At 42.3% G+C, this 25,291-nt stretch overlaps 1 protein-coding gene and 1 pseudogene across 3 annotated transcripts in view; both read left to right on the forward strand.

The window, feature by feature from the left end:
- Positions 1 to 25,291, forward strand: part of RNF122 (ring finger protein 122) — a 65,549-nt gene that overhangs the window by 22,054 nt on the left and 18,204 nt on the right. For all 3 annotated transcript variants that reach the window (XM_026671355.2, XM_026671354.2, XM_087969984.1), the window contains exon 2: positions 3,444 to 3,600. In XM_026671355.2, the coding sequence (XP_026527140.1) occupies positions 3,444 to 3,600 (157 nt within the window). The remainder of the gene's footprint in view (positions 1 to 3,443; positions 3,601 to 25,291) is intronic.
- LOC148130033 (uncharacterized) lies at positions 11,597 to 14,737 on the forward strand (annotated as a pseudogene).

Genomic DNA, 25,291 nt, shown 5'->3' on the forward strand with positions numbered 1-25,291 from the left:
AGATTCCCCTCCCCAGGGGCGGAGAACCACAATGCCCTACGGTGCCTGTGGCCCTCGGGACTACTTTATGCATTCCCCCCCCCCGGCACTGCTGCCCATAGTCCTTCAAAAGGTTCTTCACGAGAAGGCGGAACTGCTTCTTGTAGCTCCTTATTGGCCCCGACGCCCTTGGTTTGCGGACCTTCGCAGCCTATCAGTGGCCCCTCCCTGGAGGATCCCAGCAGACAGAATCTCCCTGTCTCAAGGCCCACTTCTCCACTCGAACCCCAATGGCTCCAACTAGCCATCTGGAGGTTGAGCGGGAACGTTTGAAGAGGGAGAACCTTTCTAACAAGGTCATTGACACCATTCTTGCGGCCAGGTGACCCTCAACTACAAGAATATACGACGCCACCTGGTCCATTTTCCGTAAATGGTGTGTCAGGCTTCATATCGACCCAGCTGCCCCTTCTATTGCCCAAGTCCTTGACTTTCTGCAGGAGGGCCTCAGCAAGGGACTGTCCCCCAATACATTAAGACGTCAGGTAGCAGCCTTGTCTACAGTTATCTCCTATACAGAAGCCGGTTCCCTTTCTCACCATCCCCATATTCGGGCCTTTCTGAAGGGGGCTACCAATTCACACCCTCCGACCCTCCACCGGTACCCAACCTGGGACCTCAACAAGGTCCTTACCTCACTCACAAAACCACCCTTCGAACCCTTAAGGGAAGTCCCCCTTCAGTTTCTATCATACAAGGTAGTCTTCCTCGTAGCGATCACTTCAGCCCGTAGGATATCAGAGATCGCTGCACTGTCCATTAGGAAGGACCTTTGTGTGTTCCATCCTGATCGAGTGGTCCTCCGGCTTGACCCTTCCTTCTTGCCCAAAATCAATTCGGTTTTCCACAGAGCTCAAGAACTTATCCTCCCTAACTTTTGCCCCAAGCCAACTCAGGAAAGGGAGAAGCAATGGCACACTCTGGACGTCAGACGTGCCTTGCGGGTTTACATTAAACGCACTGAGACCTTTCAAAAGTCTGAGGCCTTGTTCATATCCTTTCAACCTAAATCTCAAGGGCTCAAGGTTCCACCAACAACCATAGGCCGTTGGATAAGGGCGGCCATTGCCAAAGCATACCAGTCACAGGCCCTTCAGGTGCCCAGGGGCATCATGGCTCACTCCACTAGGAGTGCGGCAACTTCGGCTGCCTGGGCTACCCAGGTTCCAATAATCGACATCTGCCGGGCAGCGACATGGGCCTCCCCATCTCCCTTCATTAGGCATTACAAGATTGACAGGTATGCCTCAGCCGAGGCTTCCTTTGGTAGAAGGGTTCTACAGAGGGTTCTTACAGAACCGAAAGGGACTACAGACCAGACGGCGCCCTTCCCGTAGGACAGGCCCAGCTTTGGTATGTCCCACTTCTGGATGCTCCGAGCAGCTCTAAGGAGAATGGGCGTTGGTTCTTACCTGACACGCCATTTCTCTTCGAGCTGCGAGGAGCATCCAGCCCCTCCCTTATCTTTCACCGTCTGGTGGGGTCTTGTTTCGGCCAATGAACCGTTAGATTGTTAGGATGAGAGCATGAATTTTGTTTCCTCTCGTCTTCGCAAAACTGGGGAACGCTACACTGGAGCCACGTGATGGTGGGAGGAGTGTTCCTCAAATTAAGCTCAGCCTACAACTGCAGAGACTGAAGCACCACCCACTTCTGGATGCTCCTCGCAGCTCGAAGAGAAATGGCGTGTCAGGTTAGAACCAATGCCCATTTTCTGCAAAATAAGGTATTTTATCAAAGGAGACCCCATCTTCCCCTCTTGCCTTGGGGCTCAGAGCATTCCTGCACTCAGCACCTCTTGAAGTACACCAGTTCCTTGCTTTTAAAATTCCTGCCTTATTACTGCCACTTCCACCCTCTTTGGGGAAAGCAAAGGTCAAGTTCTATGTGTACTTATGCTTGTTGTTTGGATAATTAAAACAGTGCATTCATCCTGAAAAATCACCTTTTCTACTCTCCGTCTGTTGCTTGGTGCTGAATGGCTAGCATTTAATTATCTCTGCTTCAGAATGAAATCTCTCTGAATTCATTTCATACCTTACTTATAGGTTTCTGCCTGGAACCCGATATTGATGTTTTGAATTGCGTTTGTAGGGCTTTTAAGACAGTCTTCCTCTTACTACTTCTATATTATCTGTGTTATGCATGAAATCAACAATTTCTATTTCTGTACCATTTCTTTAAAATAGTTCATTTGACTGGGCTTTCATTGCTTCATACTTTAGGCTGGGGGAAGTTGACTTCAGTGGTTTCTATAGTTGCTTCCAACCATGGAAGTCTAATTGCCATGGCCTCCTAATGTATTAGTTGGTGAGGATGAGATTTTAAACCAACATATCCAGATTGGCTGTAACAAGAGGTCTTCTGAGCCTTTAAGGGGAATTGCCTGTCATGGTTAAGTTGTTGCTGAGGAAAATACTATGTTACTATTTTACTTGATGTTCTCTTCAAGGCATAGCCATCTGGGTTAGAAGATATAAACTACCAACATATATCGTATGTTGCACAGTTTTGCTACTCAGCTCCTTGAGGAAGGAATGCTTTGTGTGGTACTCATGCTGTCTTCCAGCTACCTTTTGCTTTGCCATTTTAAATGTCATAATACCTTGAGCACCATAGGACTATTTAGATAAATGTATGAAAATAAATGTACATCCAACTCTGCTTAACATTATAACTGCAAGCTTGGTTGCAAGCAGTTATTGATGGATTACCATTGCCAGTAGCATCTGTGAAAATGATTAGTGATGGGAGATATGGGGAGTTCTACAGCCAGATGGCCATAGACTCCACATCTCTGCTTTAGAAGTTGCATAATCAATGGCTGCCACAATTTCACAAAATTCATTCCTTAGTTTTTTAATGAATTAGCACAAGCAGATTTTCTGGGCATTGCCAAGAGAAGGCTTATTGTGCTACCTCTTTGATCTTCTCCTCTTCCTGAGGCACCTTTTCTGACTTGACTTAGGACCAAAGAAAGTTATCATCTAATATGTGTTGGTCACCACCTATTCAATTTTCCCACAATTTAGAGATCAACAGTGCTCTAAAGGATCATGGTTTACATGGTTTCTCTCAATCTGTATTGGTGCCAATGAGCCTTGTAGTAGTGTTGAGTTCCCAGTGGCTATATAAGAATGTTATGCATGGATATTAGATGTAGCATCAACATAATTTTCATTTTTTTCTGATATGTTCCAAGCAATATCTAGATAGACAGATGATAAATAGATAATATGATATATCAATTCTAAAATTAGTTCAATAGGCTCTGAGAACTTTGTCCATCCACAAGATTGAGCCTAGCTTGTTACAGGCATGTTCAACCAATTATGGTTAAAGTAGATCTTGGTTCAGCATTAGATACAAATACAACTTTACCCCCTTCTCTTTCTCATTTCTAGGATGCTTCTGTGGTCTGGGACTGATCTACAGCAACAAAACGTGCACCATGCCTCCCATAACTTTCCAGGACTTGCCACTGAACATCTATATGGTGATTTTTGGCACAGGTGTCTTCATCTTTGTACTCAGCCTTATTTTCTGCTGTTACTTCATTAGGTGAGTCACGTTTCCAAAGGGAGTCTTGAGTGCAGTTGGCAAAAGAAAGGAAACTCGACAAATGTGCCTAGGCTACTGGCTATAGTTTTGTGTCCTCTTGCTATTTTCAACTGAATTGATTACTTGAAAGTATTGATTTTTCTTCAATCTAATCCCTAGTTAGATTGAAGAAGAATCAATGCTTGCAGTAATTTTAATTTTAAACCTCTCTAAATTAGAGCAGCAGTTTTCAAACTAATTTCCAAGGTCAACAGTAAGATCCACAGCTTATTGTGGAGTCTTCCATAAAACATTCAGTTGGGTTTATATATCGTAAGAAACTACTCTTTATTTTAATCATGACTTACTAAGCAGAAGCTCTGCATTGTCTCAGGCAAAAAACTCTTTTGCTTGCTAATCTACTTGATTCTAAATGTCAGGGCCAGAACTGAATCTGGATATTTTTGCGTGCAAAGGGATTGGCCATGGAAATGTATGGTCCTTTGGCATTCAAATCACATGCCGGAGGGGCAGGACATGAAATCAGCCCTGTTCATTCAAGATAACCAACTGTGCTGTTCTTGATTTTGTCTGTCTTTTCTGTTGACTTTGATTGAAGCCTCCATTATGAAAAATGTAAACATAGGTGAGTAGAAAGATAGAATATTAGAAAAAAATTGCCCATTGTTATGTCAGTTATGCTAATAGATTAGATAGTGCAGAGGTTCTCAAAGTAAGGCCTGCAGGCTAGATACGGCCCGCTGAAGCCATTAATCCTGCCCATGCAGGACAAGGCTGCCTCGCACACATCGCCCCAACCATCACCAGCCCTTTACTGGGTTTGAAGTGATGGCAACAAAAGAAAAGCAAGATCTGAGACAATAGGCATGAAAATTACATATTGAAAGTTATCCCAAGTTCCCTCCCCCAAGGGTCCAGACTAGACATCCAATCTGCAGTGCTTATAGTGTCATGTGGGGTACATCTTCAGGTGGGTTTTCCCTCATCTGGCATGCCAAGACAGTTGACCTTGGCTGGGCAGAGATAAGTCCATGCAGTTGTGCAGTAAGCAGGAAAGCATTCCCCACCCCCCTTGGTTCACACAGAAGATATCTCCACTCTCCAGCAAACTTCCCCTCCCAAATACCAAACTTCCCCTTCCCACATTTCTATGGCAGCCGACAGTAAGCAAACAGCATGAGGCCTCATGAAAACATTATAGAGGCTGACACTCTAGCTTGCATCTGGAGAAGCCAGAGCAAAGAGTCTCTATTGAAAAAGGAGGTGGCTGTTGCTGCCTTGACTGCCCAGGCTGCTGCCTGATGTGCCTTGTGGAGGGTCAGTTCTGCCTTTCTATCCTCTGTCTTCAGGGCATCTGCCATGTCATTAGACAGGATGATGGAGGATGCAAAGGCCACCACAGACCCATCTACTGTTGGCAGTTGTAACACCTCAGCGAGGTCTGGGGACACGTTATAATTTTGTTTGTCTTGGGGTGGGTTATGTTCCTAGTTGGGTCCATTGCCACTGGACCACATCCAGGAATAATTTGGGTGAGGGAATCTCTTCACTCTCCATGTTTGGCTCTGAAAAGAGCAGCTCACTTGGGTCTGGTAGGCCCAATGCTGACTCTGATGTATTCGGATCAGCTCCCAATTGAGCTGTGGTTTTGGCCTTTTTTAGGGGAGATTTAAAGAGGGCCAGGCAAAAGAGCCCTGTGAAGGCTAGGGGATCAGGGGTCAACCCTTCATTTATTTATTTTTATTTATTTATTTGATTTGCCAATTGTTTACAAGATAAGTATAAGTGTATACATAGTTGTGAATACATGAAATGGGTACATATAAGAAAAATAAAAGAAGAATAAGAGAAACTATAGGGACGGTAGGCACGTTGGTAAAGTATCAGTTCTTTCTGGTCCTTGTCCCCTGAGAGTGATCCCCTGCTCTGTATGATAAAGTGGGTGAGTGAGGTCCCTGAAAGACTGCCAAGCCTCTTTGAACCTGGGCTGCCAGGTGTTGGCCTTGCTGAAGAGAGGTGTCAGATGCCACAGAAGCAGTCTGACAGCCTTGCTGCAAGCCTGCAGCAATCCCCTGTACTATGGCCTCTGAAATCAGAAGTCTCATTTGGTCAGAAATTTCAGGCCCTTGGCTCTCCCTTCGGCAGAGCCCCGCTGCTCTGAGTATAAAAGTGGCCTCTGGAGCAGGATTTCTCTCTTTTTTTGTGTGTAAGACTTTTTTTGGTGGGGGGGGTTTCACAAAACAATACAAATAAAATATTTTTTTTTTAGAATAGCATGATCCCGGGTTATCACTTCTCCATACAGACACAAACTCAATTTCATATTCATCTTTGTATTCTATTCCATATCTTATTACTATTTTAGCATTTTCTCAGTGATTTTCCCCTTCCCTTAGTTTTCTCAACCTTGTTTTTAATTATCTCATTCCTTTCTAAATTCAATTATATATCTTTTTCTAAGTTTCAATATCTTTCAAATCTTTATATTTATGTTTTTGTCTGTCCTGTTTCAATTTCTTATTTTCTTTTCTCATTAAACAAGTTTTCCCCTGTAGTTACTGATTGGAGTATGACACCTTTGTATTTTTTTATTTTTGTCCATTCAACTCTTATTTAAATTTCAATTTATGCCTTTACAATTATAACATTCAATATCTAACCTCTATTTTATAACACATAACTTTTGCCAATCGAATTCTGCTTGGTACATTCTTAAAATACACACTAAGTTCTTAAAGAGAAAATATGTATATAATAATAGTATATAAATCACTTATTTTATTCCTATTCAGCTCAACCATTAATGTTAATTACAATCTTCCATTAATATTAATTAACCTCTTTAACATTTCTTTTCAATTAAATATCATACTTCCCTAGGAACACTTATAATATTTCCATAATTTTTTTCATATTTCTTTCATATTTCTCTTCACTTAAATTTTTATAAATCATTGATAACAATTAGAATGTTCCCATCCTTTCCTAATTTCATTCTCTCATTCTCTTTATTTCATTTATTAACAAACATTCTATTCCATTACAATAAGTATTTTATCTATCATTTTAATCACACTTGTTTCATGTTTTCTGAGTTCATTTCTATTTCTAATATAAAAATGCTTTCTTATGTACCCTTGCAGAATCCTCTCTTTCAATTAAATTTTCACCCATTTTCTCTATGTCTTCTAAATGGGCTTATACCTTTAATCCTTGTATGTTTCCCCTGTATCTCTATATCCTGTTTCTGTCCTTTATAATTTGTTTTCCTTTCCTTCTTCCCCCTCTTCTTCACCCTCCCCTCTTCTTCTCCCTCCCCTTGTCTCTCTAATACTAATTTTCTCTCCTGTAATCCTCTCTTCTGTTTCTTCCTAATATTGTAATTGCTTTTCAAACTATTCTTTTTGTTGTTGTTGTTGTTTTCAGATCTTAAATTTTTCACTCTCTTTCCCCCCTTTCCTTGTTTTTCCCCACATAGAATTACTTGATCATTAAAAATGGCTTCTTCTTTGTCCCGCCCTTCTTGTTCTGGAAGCATTTCTTGTTGTTTCTCATAGTTCAAGATCTCCATTTCTAAAAATTGAAATACGAAGCCAAAAAAACCTCTTCCTTCTTGTGCATCTTCTTTCTGTTTCTTTAGTTCCATTTTCAGTTCTTCCAAGAGTGATGCCATTTTAAACACTTTTAAACAACCACCTGGTTGATTTTAGTCATTTAAATCCAATAACCAAAAATCCAAAAATCACCAAATGATCCAAATAATCCAAAGCTGTTTCTTCTTGCTTCTTTTTTCCACTTTCTCTTCCTGGGGTTTTATTTATCTTGTTACAAAGTTTCAGTTAGAATATATCTTTTAGGAATCTTGTTAAAGTTTCACTGTTAATTCCTTTTACTTCCAGATGGTCTCCTCCATTTTTCCAGATCCCACCCTTTTATTTTTTCCTTTTCTCTTCTTTCCTTCTTTTAAAAGTTTTTAAATATCCAAAAATCTTTATTATCCCTTTGACATTTTATTTTCAGCTTAAATGCCTATTAATGTCAAAATGAATTTTTATCAATTTCTTACTTAAGTCTCTTAGCTGTCAATATGGGGAAGGAAAGAAAAAAAAGACCAAATCTTTCCCCTTCCCTCTTTCCTTCGCCGCTTCAAAAATCTTCTTTGGGAACAAGTTATTCTTTGTAATTTAAATTCTAGGGTACCTTACAGTTTTTCAGTTCAACTCAGTCAGTCAAAACTTGTTCTTCTTATCTTCCTCCTGCACAATCTTTTCCAGTCAAGTTCTTCTTTGAGGTGGCCATTTCTGACCACCACTGCAACCGCCTTTGGGAAAGGGAGTAATGGCCAGCTGGGGATGCAGCTCTCCTCGACCCTGCTGGCAGTCTCCCCACTCTTCACCACCTGTACAGGGTGGCTTTTGCCCCAAATCCAGCCGGCTCAGGGCACTCTGGCGGCGAGCACAGATCAAAACTGTGCACAATCGCGGATTTCAGTCCATTGCCGAAGAAGCTCAAACTGGAAGTAGGATTCCTCTTTTTTAAGGTAGGCTCCTAATGTCTCTCTGCTGGTAGCAGGTTTGACAGTGGAGCAAAAAAAATCCTCATTGCTGTCTGCTGTAAATGGTAGCTGAGAAGATTGCTCTCTGGTGCCATCTGGTGACCAAGCCTGGAAGCTCAGAATATCCTGAGGGCAGGATTCACATGAACTAACAATTCAGACTGCAAAGAGCAGGGAATAACAGGTCCTGCCCCAGAGGAATTTGCTTGTCTCCATTGCTCAGCTTCTCTCTCAGCTTTGGAGATTTCTTTCCCCAGGGCCTTTTGACACCTCCGCGTCCCTTTCCTCAGCCTTAGAGGCTTTTTTGGAGTGCTTTTGCCCTTATTCAGGCAGCTACTTTTTTACTGGCCGATTTTGGCACTAAGGAGCTTTTCTGGGCAATCTGGGGCTGGACTGGGAAACCCCGGTCTTCCCCACTCATGTCAGTCACCTCGTGGTTCCCTGATGCCACAGGATCCTCCATTCTGAGTTTCTCAGCACTTTTGACAGACACTTTTGAAACGCAGGCTCATTCCTAATAGGAACCCTGTTGCCATGGCTTTCCCTGCTTCACCACTACAGAGTATGCATCTGGAATTAACCAGGCAGTGACTCTGGTCCCCTGCACTGCTTGGAAGGCATCAGCTCTGCCTGGATGAGCCAGAACATGGCGGCTATGCCAAATCGACCAGGGGAGCCAGCCAAATAATTGCAACTGCTATGCTGGACAGACTGGGGAGCCAGCCAGGTCGGGAAGCTAGTTGAAGCAAGGCGGCTATGCGGGATGGACTGGGGAGCCAGCCAAGGTGTTCATTGTCTTGCGAACAGTTCGACAGTCTAAATGTCCTTAAGAGAATCCAAAGAATTAGCTTTGCCTGTTTGCTCTGAGAAGCTGTCTTCCAAACGTCTCTCTTGAGCTAAGACTGAGTCAAAACTGCAGACACAGTCAAGAGGCGTGGCTACAAAGTTTGACAGGACTCAGTCTCTAGGCTGAAAGGCAGAGTTAACCCATTGTTTGGATTCTCTCGTCAGCACACTGGAGAAGATGCTGCTTCTCTTTAGTTTGCTCAAACCAAACTGTTGCTCATCACACACACACATACACACACACACAAGATATAAACAATACAGTGGCTGAAAACAGGTACAAATCTTAAACCGACAGTTCAAATGGTTGCTAAATGAATGACTGTAACTTGAGGTCTACCTGTACTGCAACTTATTATTAGCAGGGAATACTGCTCCTGAAAAATTACTTTCTTTTCTTTGCTCACTGATTTAACTGGGTCGACCTAAGGGATAAGCAATTTTGCTATCCATATGGTTTGGATTTCAACTCTCATCAGGCCTCAAGGGACTGTAGGAAATGTGCATGCATTCTTTTTCTCCTTCCAAACTTAAAAATTCCAAAATATTTTCATCATCATTTCTCAAATGAATGGTGACTTCATCATGATCCTGCAGTTGAGTACTTAAACCTTTCCAAGGATATAATTGTGACCCAATCCTGAGAATAATAGCCAGCCATTTCAGAGGACTGGTGCTTGTTTAAAAATCTGGCAGGAAATGATAGGAAGTTGGCGGGGGGAAGGGTCTTATTCAGAAGGCTGGAATAGATCTATTGTCTCTATGGAAGATGTCCTGGCTCTTTATCTATTTATGGAAAGCTTATTTTTAACCTTTACTGTCATCTGCAGCCAGAATGTCTAGAAAGAGCCTGGTGAATGACACCGAACTGCTGTCATCCAGCTCATTCTGGAACTTTGGGACCACAGAACATTAAGTGGAAACATACAGGAAATATGTGATCAAGTTTGCCTTTTTCCAGCTAATCAATATTACCTTGGGGTGTAAGTGTTAAGGTCAAACTTCAACCTTCTTAGTTTTGAAGTGTGAACACTGAGCTGTCAGATTAATAAATCACAGCTGAAATTTTCTCAACAATATTTACTGCAAGCTTTTCAAATGTTGCATTGCTCTGTCAGGGGCTTAGAGTAGTCTTCAGCCTTGCTTTGGTCACTCAGTTCAAAACTTAGGACTTGAAAGTGGATCAATAGACCATCTGTCACCAATCTGGTATCCTTTGAATGTGATTGGGCTGCAGTTTCATCAATTGTGGGTGTCGCAATACAACTATCATGCACGCTGCAGAATTGTGTCCACATTTGCACCCCAAGTTGGACCCACCACATTTGCTCCAACTGTTATCAGCACTCTCATTCCTTTGGTTAAGAATTGCACAATTCTTCATTTTTCTCTGATCATAATCCATATGGCTGAAAGCCCAAGATGCTCATCGAAATGGCTGGCCTTTTATACCAAAGTAGGAAGTGGAGGCACCTTTTGCCTCAGAACACCTTCCAGATGGAAGCTATTGCAGGGAAGTACAGATTATGATTTACATATGCAGGAGTTTACATATTCAGTCACTGGCAGCTGCCATTGTCTCAAAGAGCAGGTGATGCAAAGAAAAATAGATCATCTTGCTCAAGATGGACCAGTTTCCTGGTTTGATGTAAGGGAGCTTTATATCTTTGTAATATGGCAGGATACATCTGTGCAGGCAATGGAACAGCCAATGCATATTTATCCTCATTTCCCTAAGTTCTGTATGCCAAATAGAACCACAATGCACAAACAAAAGCAGGGAGGGAGAGAGATCTTATCCAGCAATCAATGATGAAGAGAACCAAGAGGAAGACTCTACTTTGCTATGATATCATCAAGATCTGCTGGAACAAATACAGCCACATCCTATGCTTCTGTCTCAAAGGATTGAAATTCCCTGCATGAAAAACACATCAGGAGGCAGGGAAAATGCCATTTCTGGAGCCAAGAATGGCAACTCCCACCTATCTGAGCGCTTGTTTTGTGTGGTTTGCATACTTCAGTTGCCATTCGCACATGCAGGAGAAGGGGATTATGCATGCTTGTAGACATTCCCACTATAGAACTTTGCTAAAGAATAAATAATAGAGGTGGAAGGGAGCTTGGGGGACTTCTAGTCCAACTCTCTGCTCATACAGGAGACCCTATACCATTTCAGACAAATAGTTGTTTAGTCTCTTCTTTAAAACCTCCAATGATGGAGCATCAACAACTTTTGGAGGCAAATCATTCCACTGATTCTATTTTTTTCTTAGATCTAGGTTGCTTCTCTCTTTGATTAGTTTCCATCTTCTTGTCCTGCCTCTAAGTGCTTAGGAAAATAGACTGACCCCCTCTTCTCTGTGACAAGCCCTCAGATATTAGAATAATTGCTATCATGTTGTCTCTAGTCTTTCTTTTCATTAAAACAGACACCTAAATGTACACCTGTAGCCCTTTTAACACTACATAAAACAACTATTGCTGCTTGTATCCTTCCTTGTTTACTGATTAATATTTTAGATGCGAGATGGCAATAGGTCAGAGCATCTTTTTTGCATACAAAAGTGCTAAAAGTGCCCAGGACCTCCAGGCATGGTTTGGAAATACAAGCTAAAAAGGGATTCTGAAGGTACAGTTACTGTCAAAGTAATGAAGTGGGTGAAACCAATCATTTGAGTATTTTTTGAACTCAGTTCCATAGGCTAGTTATAGCATTCATCCCTTTGGTACTACACTTAGCGTTCCTCAAAATCTTACTACAGGTACTCCTCAGTTTATGACCAAAATTGAGCCCAAAATTTATGTTGCTAATTTATGACCTTTCTTGCCACAGCTGTTAAGTTGTTGTTCAGTTAGTAGCATAGTTGTTAAGTGAATCTGGCTTCCCCATTGACTTGTCAAAAAGGCATAAAAAGGGAGGACATAATCCTAGGACACTGCAAAGGTCATAAATATGAATCAGTTGTCTGAATTTTGATCACATGACAATGGGATGCTGCAATGGTCATAAGTGTGAAAATGGTCATAAGTCTTTTTTTCAATGATGCTGCAACTTTGAAAGGTCACTAAATAAACTGTTGTAAGTCGAGGACTACCTGTCCTCAAGTTCATTGGCTATCTCCCATCTCTACTTCAAAAATAATTGGTGTTCTCATTCTATCCCCAGCATGTTTACTGCTAAAACATGCCACTTGTGGCTAAAATGCCAGTTAGACAATTTTCTTTTGAGAGCAAGAAAATGTTGCCTGCTCCATCACCTTTAAATTTTACTGGTCAATTTCAGGATGAAGCATCCAATTATTCATCTTGACAGACTCCAATAAGTTTTCTTGATACCTTTTGCTGCTTGATTCTTGTCGGCTGCCATAGAAATGGTATGGGGTGGGGGAAATTTGGTATTTGGGGGGAAAGTTTGTTGGAGTGAAAAGACATTCCTGTGTGAACTAAAAAGGAGGGGAAGCTTTCCTACTTACTGCGCAACTACATAGACTTATCTCTACTAGGCCAAGGTCAACCATCTTGGCATACCAGATGTGTGAGAAACCACCTGAAGATGTACCCCACATATTATAAACACCTCAGATTGGATGGCCAGTCTGGACTCCTGGGGGAGGGAACTTGGGATAACTTTCAATATGTACTTTCCATGCCTATTTGCCTCAGATCTTGCTTTCCTTTTGTTGTTATCACTTAAAACTCAATAAAAGAACTTTTTCTCTATTTTAATGGAGTCAAAGGAATTCTTTCCTTGGTTTTGAATGAGGCACAGCTGACATAAAGCAAGATCTCTCTTTACTAGACCACCCCAAGATTAACCTCTGCCATGGGGGGTTGAAGAAATAATGTCTAACCAAGGCAGTGATCAAGAAGATTTGGGAGTTGTTGGATGTACCCCTTCACAACTCCTTTGCAGTTAAGAGGAAGCTGAGCTGCTGTCTGCGTTGCAGATTGAGGAGAAGCCAAATGGTCTTTGGGAGTAGGATGGATGGAAATGCCAGAGTAGATCTCCCCTGGGGTAACGGCTACCAGATGCTGGCGGGAAGAAGCTGCCTGGCAGGAAGAAGACAAAGAAGACGTCCTGCTGTCCCAAGCTTTGCATTTATTGCATGAAGATCTGGAGAATCTGAGAGCTAGAGAAAGGTACGCATTGCCTGCGCATGAAGAGTCTGATGAAGCAATCTGCAGCCTCAGAAGTGTTTCCCATAGCCCAACTGGGACCAGCTCAGGTGGCAGGAATGCCAGTGGCTGCAGTAGCCCAAGCCCCCCAGTGGGGGGGCAGCACCACAGAGGCACCGAATTCCAAAAGTTCCTCCACTAGAAGTAAAATACAGAGGGGATTCCAAGGAGTTGGGATTCTTCTTAGCCCAAGTTTGGAATCATATGGAGGAATATGGGAATGAAGCAGCCAAAGTGAGATATGTCACCAAAGCCCTAAAAGGGACTGCAGTTCAGTGGATGGTCACCCTTCATAATGATGATGCCCCTCAGCTGAGATATTATGACATGTTTATGGCAGCCTTACGCACTCAGTTTGAAGAACCCCTTGCTCAATGTAGGGCAAGAATTAGGATGAAAACCATAAACCAGAGGTGAAGGTCGGTAGCTGAATACACCCAGGAATTTCAAGAGTTGGCATGCCACATGCAAGGTTGATCCCAAGAGGCCCTGATGGAAACTTACAAACATGGGCTAAATGAGGGCGAAAGCTGTATCTCCAGAGGGGCTCCTAGAGATCTTCAATGCTGGTATGTGTTGGCGGCTGATGTGGAAATTGATCTGGCCAGAAACAGATGCAGGGGTGGCCCCAACTGGAGTAAGCCTCCACTGACCACCCCGAGAGAGGCTCCTAAAGTTCAAAAGATTGGTCACTGATGAAATCCAAATCCACAGCGTGCTTCCGATGTGGGAAAGAGGGTCATCAAGCTGCCGATTGCCGCATTAAACTGGACATCAAAGGAACATCGGCCAGAGGGAAGAAAGTTGAAAAACCTCCAGCCAAGCAGCATGAAATGGCTCTGAAGGCCGTGGAAGTCATTGAGTTCACTCCTCCAGGAAAAGAGGAGTTGGGAACTCTGACCACTTCGGGCAAGAGCGAGTCCAACTCTGATGATGACCCTCTGGTAAGTCAACAAGTGGGCCCCAGGGCCATCCCAGTGGAATTAAGGGTGTCTTCATCTGGCGCCCATCTGTTAGCCCTGTTGGACTCTGGGTGTGTCAGATGCGTAATTAGCCCAGAGGTCATGGACAAACTGGGGTTCAAACTAAGAATGTTGAAAACAGCCATAGCATTTTGCCAGTTAGATGAATCAGTGGCTGGGGGTGGACGAGCTCATTTTGTAATGGAGCCAGTGGAAATGTCAATGGGGAAACACCAAGCGACTGTTTTATCATGGCCCCGGGGATGCAGTGTCCCCTCTTCCTCAGATTACCCTGGCTTTGGAAATGGAACCCTCAGGTGGACTGGAGGAAGGGTCTGCTGTGCATCTGTTCCACCCAGACGCAGGAGGGGAGAAGCCCCTAATAAGGCCCAAAGACACCAAGGAGCTGGCATCGGTGACAAGTGAACACATCGCAGGGGAGGAGAAAATTCAGAAAGAATATTGGGACCTCAGGGAGGTTTTTAGCAAGAAGGCTTCAGACATGCTCCCACCCCATAGCCTCACAGATTGCAGGATAAAGATCCTTCCTGAAGTGAAACTCCCAAAGCCAAAACTGTATTCGATGATACCATGAGAGCTGGAGGAATTTTGGTCTTTTATTGATAAAAAACTAAAATGGGATTTCATTCAGCCTGCTATGCCCCGAGTGGCAGCCCCAGTGTTGTTCCGAGAAAAAAAAGATGGCTCTTATCATTTATGCGTGGATTATAAACACTTAAACATCATTTGCATGGAAAACATTTACCCACTCCCCTTAATGAAGGACATGTTAGCTTATCTAGCCAAGGGAAAGATTTTCACTAAGCGTGATTTGAGAAAAGCTTACTATAGAGTTTGAATTAAGGAAGAGGATGAATGGAAGACTGCATTTAATTGCCCTTTGGGTTGTTTCCATTTAACGTACTCCCATTTGGTTTGCAAGGAGCCTCCACCGTATTCATGCAACTGATAAACGAGGTGTTGCATGAACATCTATACAAGGGGGTGTTGGTTTACCTGAGTGATATATACGGAAACCATGGAGGAGCACATAAAGTTGGTGCAATCAGTTTTGAAAAAACTCCAGGCTGCAGAAATGCATGCTAAACTATCTAAGTGTGAATTTCACCAAGGGAAAATTGAATATCTGGGGTATGCATATCGCATAAAGGGATAGAAATGGACCCAGAGAAGGTCCGAGCCATTTTGGAATGGGCTTCCCCATGCACCAGGAAACAGTTGCAAAGTTTTCTAGGTTTTGCTAATTTCTATTGTCAATTATCCCAGCTTTTACAAAGATTGCATTGCCCATTACAAACCCCCTAAACACAAAAGGAAAACTAAAACCGAAGTCCAACTGAGCTTTGGAGTGGTCCATGGAATGCCAAGCAGCTTTTGAGAAATTGAAATGACTATTTGCAGCCGGACCTATAAACACCCAGATATAGATGCTTCCTTTGTAATACAAGCCAATGCAAGTGACGTTGCTGTGGGAGCAGTCCTATTACAAGCAAATGCGAATGGGACTTTACAACCTTGCGCTTACATCTCCTGAAAACTAACTGAAACCTAACGGAGACGGGCTATTTGGGAGAAGGAAGTGTTTGCTGTCTGATGGGCATTATTAATTTGGAAGGGTTTCCTTGAAGGGGCAAAACATCCTTTTGAGGTGTGGATGGATCACAGAAACTTAGAGGCTTTAAAGACCCCACGAAAACTGTCACCCAAGCAAATTTGTTGGGCACAATACTTTTAAGCGGTTTAATTTTTCATTGAAATACCTACTGGGGGGAAAGATGTTATGTAAATTATCAGCAAGATGACTAGTCTGATTTATTGCCTTTTGCAGAGGTGGCTTATAATAACTCCATTTGAACCCAGTTTTGAAAAACTCCAGGCTGCAGAAATGCATGCTAAACTATCTAAGTGTGAATTTCACCAAGGAAAATTGAATATCTGGGGTATGCATATCGCATAAAGGGATAGAAATGGACCCAGAGAAGGTCCGAGCCATTTTGGAATGGGCTTCCCCATGCACCAGGAAACAGTTGCAAAGTTTTCTAGGTTTTGCTAATTTCTATTGTCAATTATCCCAGCTTTTACAAAGATTGCATTGCCCATTACAAACCCCTAAACACAAAAGGAAAACTAAAACCAAAGTCCAACTGAGCTTTGGAGTGGTCCATGGAATGCCAAGCAGCTTTTGAGAAATTGAAATGACTATTTGCAGCCGAACCTATAAACACACAGATATAGATGCTTCCCTTTGTAATACAAGCCAATGCAAGTGACGTTGCTGTGGGAGCAGTCCTATTACAAGCAAATGCGAATGGGACTTTACAACCTTGCGCTTACATCTCCTGAAAACTAACTGAAACCTAACGGAGACGGGCTGTTTGGGAGAAGGAAGTGTTTGCTGTCTGATGGGCATTATTAATTTGGAAGGGTTTCCTTGAAGGGGCAAAACATCCTTTTGAGGTGTGGATGGATCACAGAAACTTAGAGGCTTTAAAGACCCCACGAAAACTGTCACCCAAGCAAATTTGTTGGGCACAATACTTTTAAGCGGTTTAATTTTTCATTGAAATACCTACTGGGGGGAAAGATGTTATGTAAATTATCAGCAAGATGACTAGTCTGATTTATTGCCTTTTGCAGAGGTGGCTTATAATAACTCCATCCATAGTAGCACTGGATTCACCCCGTTTAAAGTAGCTACTGGTCAGGATTTTGTACCCATTCCAGAGCTACTTCAGGAGAAACCCAAAATCCCATCGATGGCGGAATGGATAACCCAGCTCCAGCTTACCTGGCTAGTTACCCATAAAGCATTAGATAAGTTACAGTCTGATAAGAAAAGAGTTCTATAGAGAAACTACCAAGTGGTGGTGGGGGTCTTCTTGTCCACTAAATACTTACAGACCTCCCAGAAGTCTAAGAAATTGGGGCCTAAGTACATTGGACCTTTCCCAATTGTATGGATTGTAAATCCTGTCGCAGTACAGTTAGAATTGCCAAAAACTCTTAGAAGGATCCACCCTGTATCTCATCTTAGTATATTGAAACCTGAATATACCTCCCCTCTTTGACCTGACTAGCCTGCCCCTCCAGTTCCCTTCTTGATTGAATGTGAACAGCATTTTGAAATTAAGCAAATTCTGGACTCCAGGAAACATAGGGGAAGACTCCAGTATTTGGTTTTTTGGAAACATTTTCCTCCTTCAGTCGGAATGGGTTAATGACCGTGATGTCAGGGCAATTTATACAGTTGTTTTGCTCTAAATACCTTGTTGTAATCTTATATGTATCTTATTTGTTCCTATTTGGGATATTTCTTTGCCTGTTACTTACTATGTCTTTTTTTCCAGGCTAACGCCTCTTTTGCAGGAGGGCTGAATGTCAGCCTTTGCGGCTTTGCAGACCCCTCCCGGGTAGAACCCTTCCCAGGGCGCAGCGGGGGCCACAAAGCTGGCAGCCGGGTAACAGGGGGAGAATGTCAGCCTTTGCTGCTTGATTCTTGGCCACCATAGAAGTTTTGGCTTTTGTCTAATTATGTATTTAATTATTTTGGATGTACTAGTTAGATAGAATGTACCAAGCAAAATCGGATTGGGTATTGATGTTATCTTAAAGGTTAATTTGATTAACTTAGGGGGAGATAGAAAGGCATCATACTCTGATTAATGATTTCAGGAGAAACTTATTTTTTTCTTTTTTATAAGGAATGAGACAAAGGGATGATAAAAAATGGACAAAAGATACAAATATAATGATTCAAACTAAGATGATTAATTAAGATAGAATTAAGAAGAGTGAAATATGTGGAGAAGTTAATATAGAAGGCTTAGAAGGGTAAATAAAATAAGTAATGATATGTAAGATGAGCATGAATATAATTGAAGTCCATGAAGAGAGAGATACCTGGGTCCAAGTTACTTTCCAAAAAGATTTTTTTATGTTTTGTGTGTTGTGTGTATATGTTTTTTTGGGGGAGAATTAGTAAAAACTTGCAGAAATATAGAATGAGAATAATGGTAACTAAGTCAGAAAGAAATAGATGAAATAATAATAATGATATTGAATAAGAGTAAAGAGAAGTAAAGAGAAATTGAATAAGAGGTTTTTGTATGTTATATGGAAATGGTTTAAAACAGAATCATAATTTATCTGACTTGTTAAATTTACAATGAAAAAGGTTTAAACATGTAATGAATAATGATAATTTGTGTGTTTTAAAAATTAATAAAACTTGTTTATAAAAAAAAAAAGAAATGGGGTGGGGGGATTTGGTATTTGGACGGAAAGTTTGCTGGAGTGCGAAGACGTTCCTGTGTGAACTAAAAAGGAGGGGATGCTTTCCTGTTTACTGCGCAACTGCATAAACTTATCTCTACTAGGCCAAGGTCATTTGTCTTTGCATACCAGGTGTGTGAGAAACCACCTGAAGATGTACTTCACATGACATTATGTACATCTCAGATTGGATGGCCAGTCTGGACTCCTAGGGGAGGGAACTTGGGATAACTCAATATGTACTTTCCGTGCCTATTTGCCTCAGATCTTGCTTTCCTTTTGTTGCTATCACTTAAAACTTAGTAAAAATACTTTTTCTCTATTTTAATGAAGTTGAAGGAATTCTTTCTTTGGTTTTGAATGAGGCACAGCTGATACATCTAGAGAACCATTTACTTTCCTCAAAGAGCTATTTTTTTCCAAAGTTGTAGAATGCAGCTTTTGATTTACACACTCTTCTTTTATTTCCTTCAACAATCCTGCAGCCTCACAGAGCAATAGATTAATCTCTTGTCTTCTAGAACAGCCATAGCAACAGCATCAGTATTTGTCTGTTATCCTGCCCCCTGGTTCCAATTTAGTGCAGCTTGGGCACAAAGAAACCTCTGTCCACACTGAACAGAATGATTATTCAGAATCAATTTTCTGCTTCCTGCAGCTCAGACCAGCTGGTTTGTCTTCCTCGGCAGCAAATGAATATTTGACCCCAGCATAAGCATTGACCCAAACTTTCAAGCAGCAGAACACATGCCGGGTGCACTGTTAATGTACTTGGAACATTTAACTGTCCTGTGGCAGCTGACTCTGGCAGCACAAGACTGAAGAAAAGCCAAATTCTTGTTGACTCATTTAGCCATCATGTTGGCAATTATTGGGAGGGCAGGGATAATACATGCACTAGGTGCTATGAGCTATCAAGAGGTGAACATCAACCATTGTCTTTTTTTAACTAAATGGAACTATTCCAGCCATTATCTATGGCAGGGGTGTCAAACTGGTGACCCACGGGCCAGATGCATCACATGCAGGCAATGTGTAAGGCATCCAGAAAGTATCCACGATATCAATCACTCCGAGACATTTTCTCTCCAATTGATTTATTCAGAAACAGATCTGGTATGTCTAAGGCAATTTCCCAAAGTGAAATTATTTTCGCGCGTTACACAGAATCCACCTTCTCTCCTCCCACTTCTACACTTCATAAATCACGAGAATCAATTAACTGCAACTGGAATTTCTTAATACGACATACAGAATAACCTTGAACTTTTCAACTCTTCCTCCACCTCCCTTCCATGAAATGTCGCAGCTGAATTTTTAAAGCTGACAGGTGTCCCCCCTTGAAAACTCCTCCTCCTAAAAGAAAAGGAAAAAATCAGATACAGGGGTTAACACATTGTCCTTAACCCCCTCTCCCCCCTCCACGAGGACCCTTCGATTTGCGGGGAAAATCCTCATGGAATTGGTTAACCAATTGATCAGCATGAACATCCCAACTCTTGATCCAACTAGCATCTGAGAGGGGGTATCCCTTCCATAAGACCAAATATTGTAATTGGCCACGGTGTAATCGAGAATCGAGAATTTTTTGAATTTCATAATGTGTTTCCCCCTGTACCGTTAATGGTTTAGGGGGAGCGATTGGCAGTGGTCCTATCATTGATGAAGTAGCTGGTTTTAGTAAACTACCATGGAACACTGGATGAATTTTCCCCAATAGTCGAGGAAGACTTAATTGGACAGTGACCGGATTGATGGTCTTTGAAATTAGAAACGGACCCAAAAATTTTGGACCCAGCTTTTTACTGGGCAATTTCAACCTAAAATATACTTTGTCCCTTACTTTAAAAGGCGTTTGAAGGGATCTATGTTTATCTGCCAGTTTTTTATAATTTTTTGCAGCTTCGGTCAAAGCTTTTTTTGTATCTTCCCATCCTTTCTTTAATGAGTTCATTCTGTTAGGGACATGGATGAGGGAGGTTGCCTAGGTAACTCTGGCATCAGGACAAAATCCATTCCAGTGTTGATTTGGAATGGAGTCAATCCCGTGCTGCTATGTACTGCATTATTGTAAGCAACCTCTGCAAAAGGTAATAACTCAGCCCAATTTTCTTGTAGATAATTTACATAGCATCTAATGTATTGTTCAATCATGGCGTTAGCCCTCTCTGCTGCTCCGTTACAAGCAGGATGGAAAGCTGAGGATACCCTTGAGAGGAACCAATGGATTTCAGAAATTCCCTCCAAAATTTTGCAGTAAATTGTACTCCTCTGTCTGATATTATTCTACTAGGTACTCCATGTAATCTATAGATATGTTTCATGAACAGCTTTTCAAGTTTTTTGGCAGATGGAAGTCCTTTGCAGGCTATAAAATGGGCCTGTTTAGAGAATAAGTCAATTACAGTCCAAATGATCGTATCCCTTCACTCTCAGGTAATTCCACAATAAAATCCATTGCGATCTCTTCCCAAGGTTGGGTTGGTTCAGCAACTTGTTGCAGGAGGCCAGGGGTTTTTCCAGTTCTGTGTTTCATTATGGCACAAATTGAGCAACTTTTTACATAGTCCTCGACATTAGGTTTCATTTTTGGCCACCAGAACTGTCTTCTCAGTAAATGTAGGTTTTTTAGGAATCTGAAGTGGCCTCCCAGCTGGGAGTCATGGCTACAATTTAGTACCATTGGTCTCAGGGTTGTGGGTACATAAAACTTAGTCCCTTTCCAAGCTAATCCATCATTCATTGTCAACTTGGTTTGATGGTCCAGGAACCAAGGATCGGTCAATAGGGCCATTTTCAATTCTGCAGTCAGCTTATCTTCCAGGCGTTTGGGGTTGCAGTTGGCTTGGGTTCGAGTGGTCACTTGGCCTACTGATTGATTTTCTGAAATTGAAGCTTGTACTATTTCCTCTCAGTGGCTGTCAAACTGAGGTTTTCTGGACAGGGCATCTGCCAGTACGTTTTTCCCTCCGGGGATATATTTAATGTTGAAGTTGAATCGCTTGAAATATTGGGCCCAGTGGACTTGTTTGGGCAATAATCTCCTAGGGGTCTTTAGAGCCTCAAGGTTGTTATGATCAGTCCATACCTCAAAGGCCTCTGGCGCCCCTGCTAGAAAATGCCTCCAAGTCAATAAAGCCCATTGTACAGTGAATGCTTCTTTCTCCCAGACTGCCCACCTTTGTTCTGTGCCTGTCAGCTTTTTGGACACATAAGGGCAAGGCATCAATCAGCCTTGAGAGTCTTTTTGCAGCAAAACGGCTGCCACCGCTACATCACTTGCATCTGTTTGGACAATAAAAGGCTTGGTCACGTCTGGGTGCTGGAGCATGGGCTCAGCTGCGAAGAGGCATTTTAAGGTCTCGAAAGCTTTCTGACAGTCCATAGTCCAAGCCAGGGGTTGACTTGGCTTCGGTTTGGTGGTTGACGGGCCTATTTTTAATAGCTCCGTCAACAGGAGGGCAACTTCAGCAAAGGATGGAATGAATTGTCTATAGAAGTTGGCAAACCCCAAGAAACTTTGAAGTTGTTTTCAGGTTCTGGGAGGTTGCCAGTCCAGCACTGCTTTCACCTTTCTGGGGTCCATTTCAATCCCCAAGTTGGATATTCGGTAGCCTAAGTAGTCCAGCGACTCTTTGTGGAATTCACGTTTTGAGAGTTTCACATATAATTTGGTGGCTAGAAGTTTTTCTAGAACTTGTCGGACCAATTGAACATGTTCTTCCATGGTTTCGCTGAAGATAAGGATGTCACTCAGCTACACGAGGACCCCCTGGTAAAGGTGCGGGTGTAGCACCTCATTGATGAGTTGCATAAACACACTGCAGGAGCCCCCTGAAGTCCGAAAGGCATGACTTTGAATTGGAAGCTACCCAGAGGGCAGTTAAAAGCAGTTTTCCACTCATCTCCCTCTTTGATGTGGACCCAGTAGTAAGCTTCCCTGGGATCTAGTTTGGTGAATACCTTGCCCTGTGGTTCAATAAGTCCTTCATAAGGAGAGGATACATGTTTTTGACGCATATGGTGTTCACACTTCTAAAATCAACACACAATCTCAACCCGCCATCTTTTTTCTCCTTGAACAACACGGGGGCAGCTAGTTTTGATTTGGCAGGCTCAATAAAACCTTGTTCCAAATTGCTGTCAAAGTATTTCCTTAATTCAGTCATTTCAGCAGGCGTCATGGAATACATCTTTGGTTTTGGTAATTTCACCCCGGGCTCTAATTCTATGGTGCAATCAGTGGCTTGTTGGGGAGGTAAAACATTACACTCTTCTTCACTGAATGCTTCAGCCAAGTCTTGGTATTGGTCAGGTACCTGGGGGTTATCTGGGAGAAGGTGGGATGCCATGGATGCTGGCTCAGGCTCTGGGTTCAAGCTGACTGGGGGCTTTGTAGTGTGTGGAAAAGGGGGCAATGGGCCTGGTCCAATAAGGATTTTTCTGAATCCATTCTCCCATTTGATCAACGGGCCCATTTGTCTAACCAAGCAAGTCCCAGTATGATTGATTCTGACATCTTGGGGGCCACTATGAAGCATATGAGTTCGCAATGGGGCCCTAATTCCATCTTGATCAATTCTGTCATTTGAGTGGCTGGGATGCCCCCAATTAAGGTTCCATCCACTTGCTCAAATCTGATTGTGCGCTTTAGCAGGTTAGTCTTTATGCCCCAATTGTTCAATGATGGGGAGTCCGATAAGACATCTAGAACACCCAGTATCAATGACAGCTTCTAACTCCCCGGCCTCCCCTGTGTTTGGTACCACTAACTTGACCTTGACTGTAAAAGGTATGATGGGATCACTCACCATTGTGGTTGCCAGGAGGAAGATGGGTGTGGCCTGGTTCCCTGGTCGGATGGAGGGGAAGTGGCTGCTGTTTGCCGCCTGGGCAACACCCCTTCAGACCAGGGCTATATTGGTGCTGGCTGCCATTGGCATTGAATCCACCCCTGGCCTGGATAAAATCCCCACCCTGGAGGGATATTCTCTGCAGGGGGCAAAATTCTTTCTGGAAAATGAGGGGATTGCCTTGGAGACTGCAACATACCTCTGTCAGTTGATCTTCTTCCTAGCTTCCTCCAACTGGCATCTGTATAGTCTCCTCGTCCCTCACGATACTTGGGTAAGTGGATATGGGTGGTCTCAAGCTTCCACCCATCCAAACAGACTGTGAGACCAAGCCTCTCACCTTTAAATTCTGGAACTGTTGATGTAACTGTCCTTGATGGACTTTCAGGATAAATCTGGGGGGTGTCTTCTTGAGAGAATTCCGACTCCAATTGTCTCTCTTCTCTCCAATCTGACAGAATAGCAATATGCCTGGGGCTAGAGAAAGATTTCTCTTCAGACAGCTGGGTTACATCTGGGTTATAACAACTTACACTCCCCTCTGCACATCTCCAACTTTGGCTGATTATTGATCTTTCTCCATCTCTGGGAAAAGAACTCTGGGGTATCAGCTAAGCCCCTTCAAAAAATAAAAGATGACTTTGGGAAATAAATCCAGAAAGTATCCATGATATCAATCACTCCGAGACATTTTCTCTCCAATTGATTTATTTAGAAAAAGATCTGGTATGTCTAAGGCAATTTCCCAAAGTGAAATTATTTTCACGCATTACACAGAATCCACCTTCTCTCCTCCCTTCTCTCCTCCCACTTCTACACTTCATAAATCACGAGAATCAATTAACTGCAACTGGAATTTCTTAATACGACATACAGAATAACCTTGAACTTTTCAACTCCTTCCATGAAATGTGGCAGCTGAATTTTTAAAGCTGACACCATGCCCACCCCAGCTCTGCAAATGGGAAAAAAGTTGCAAAACATCACATGATGGCAATGTGACGCAGCGATTTTGACACTATGATCTATGGAGATTCTCTGTCATGGTGTTTTTTCAAAGGTGTTTTTTCAAAAGGCAACTGGACTTTGTTTTTCCTTGAAGACATTTTGTTTCTCATCCAAGAAGCTTCTTCAGCTTGGAATTTAAGAAGCTTCTTGGATGAGAAGCAAAACATCTTCAAGGAGAAACAAAGTAAGTCCAATTGCTTTTGAAAGAAAAAAAAATCACTTTTGGTAAGTGTAATTGTAGCAATTGATCTCCATTTGGAGGTTGATTGATTTGTTTGACGGCATTTATGGCACTTCTGGGCTGCCCCCCCCCCCCCAACAAACTCTGAGCAATGAGATTCACAAGTTATAGGTAGCCTTTGAATTATGGCCAGTTGCTTAGTGACCCTTTGAAGTTCCAATGGATCTACCTGGCGGGGGGGGTACTTATAACTTGGATTAAAAGTTCTGATGGTCACCACCACTCCTGCAATCACTTTGGGCACCTGATAACCAGGCCACCTTTGCAGCATCCTGCAGTCTCATGACCATGTTTTCAGATGGTTTTGTGGAAAACTGGCATTAATTTCTGTTTTTTGGCAAAACTCCCCATGGCAAACCATGAGTTTGCTTAATGACTGTAGTATTTGCTTAACCACCACTCAAAAAGAAGGTTGAAAATTGGATTGGTAACATGATCGACTCGCTTAATGACCATCATAAACTACAGCTGTAGAAGCAGGCTCCATTATGGTCATAACTCAAGGACTACCTGTACAGGCAATATGTACTATAGATGTATACATTTCTTCTTAGACCTTTGATATTTCATGGTTTATTAGCCATATAAATGGATGCAAATAATATTACAGCCTTATTAATAAACATAGAACTCTTTGTCTTCTGAGATTCTGCAGGTTGCTACAAATAGCAGATAAGCATGGTACAAGTATAAGTAGACACACATTTGTTTTGCTCCAGCCACTTCCTGTTTTGTTTTGTTAGTTTGCCTTTCC

Source organism: Notechis scutatus, chromosome 7 (assembly GCF_049901735.1).
Source record: "Notechis scutatus isolate UNSWTSFEM ecotype Mainland chromosome 7, rNotScu1.2, whole genome shotgun sequence".
NCBI lineage: Eukaryota > Metazoa > Chordata > Lepidosauria > Squamata > Elapidae > Notechis > Notechis scutatus.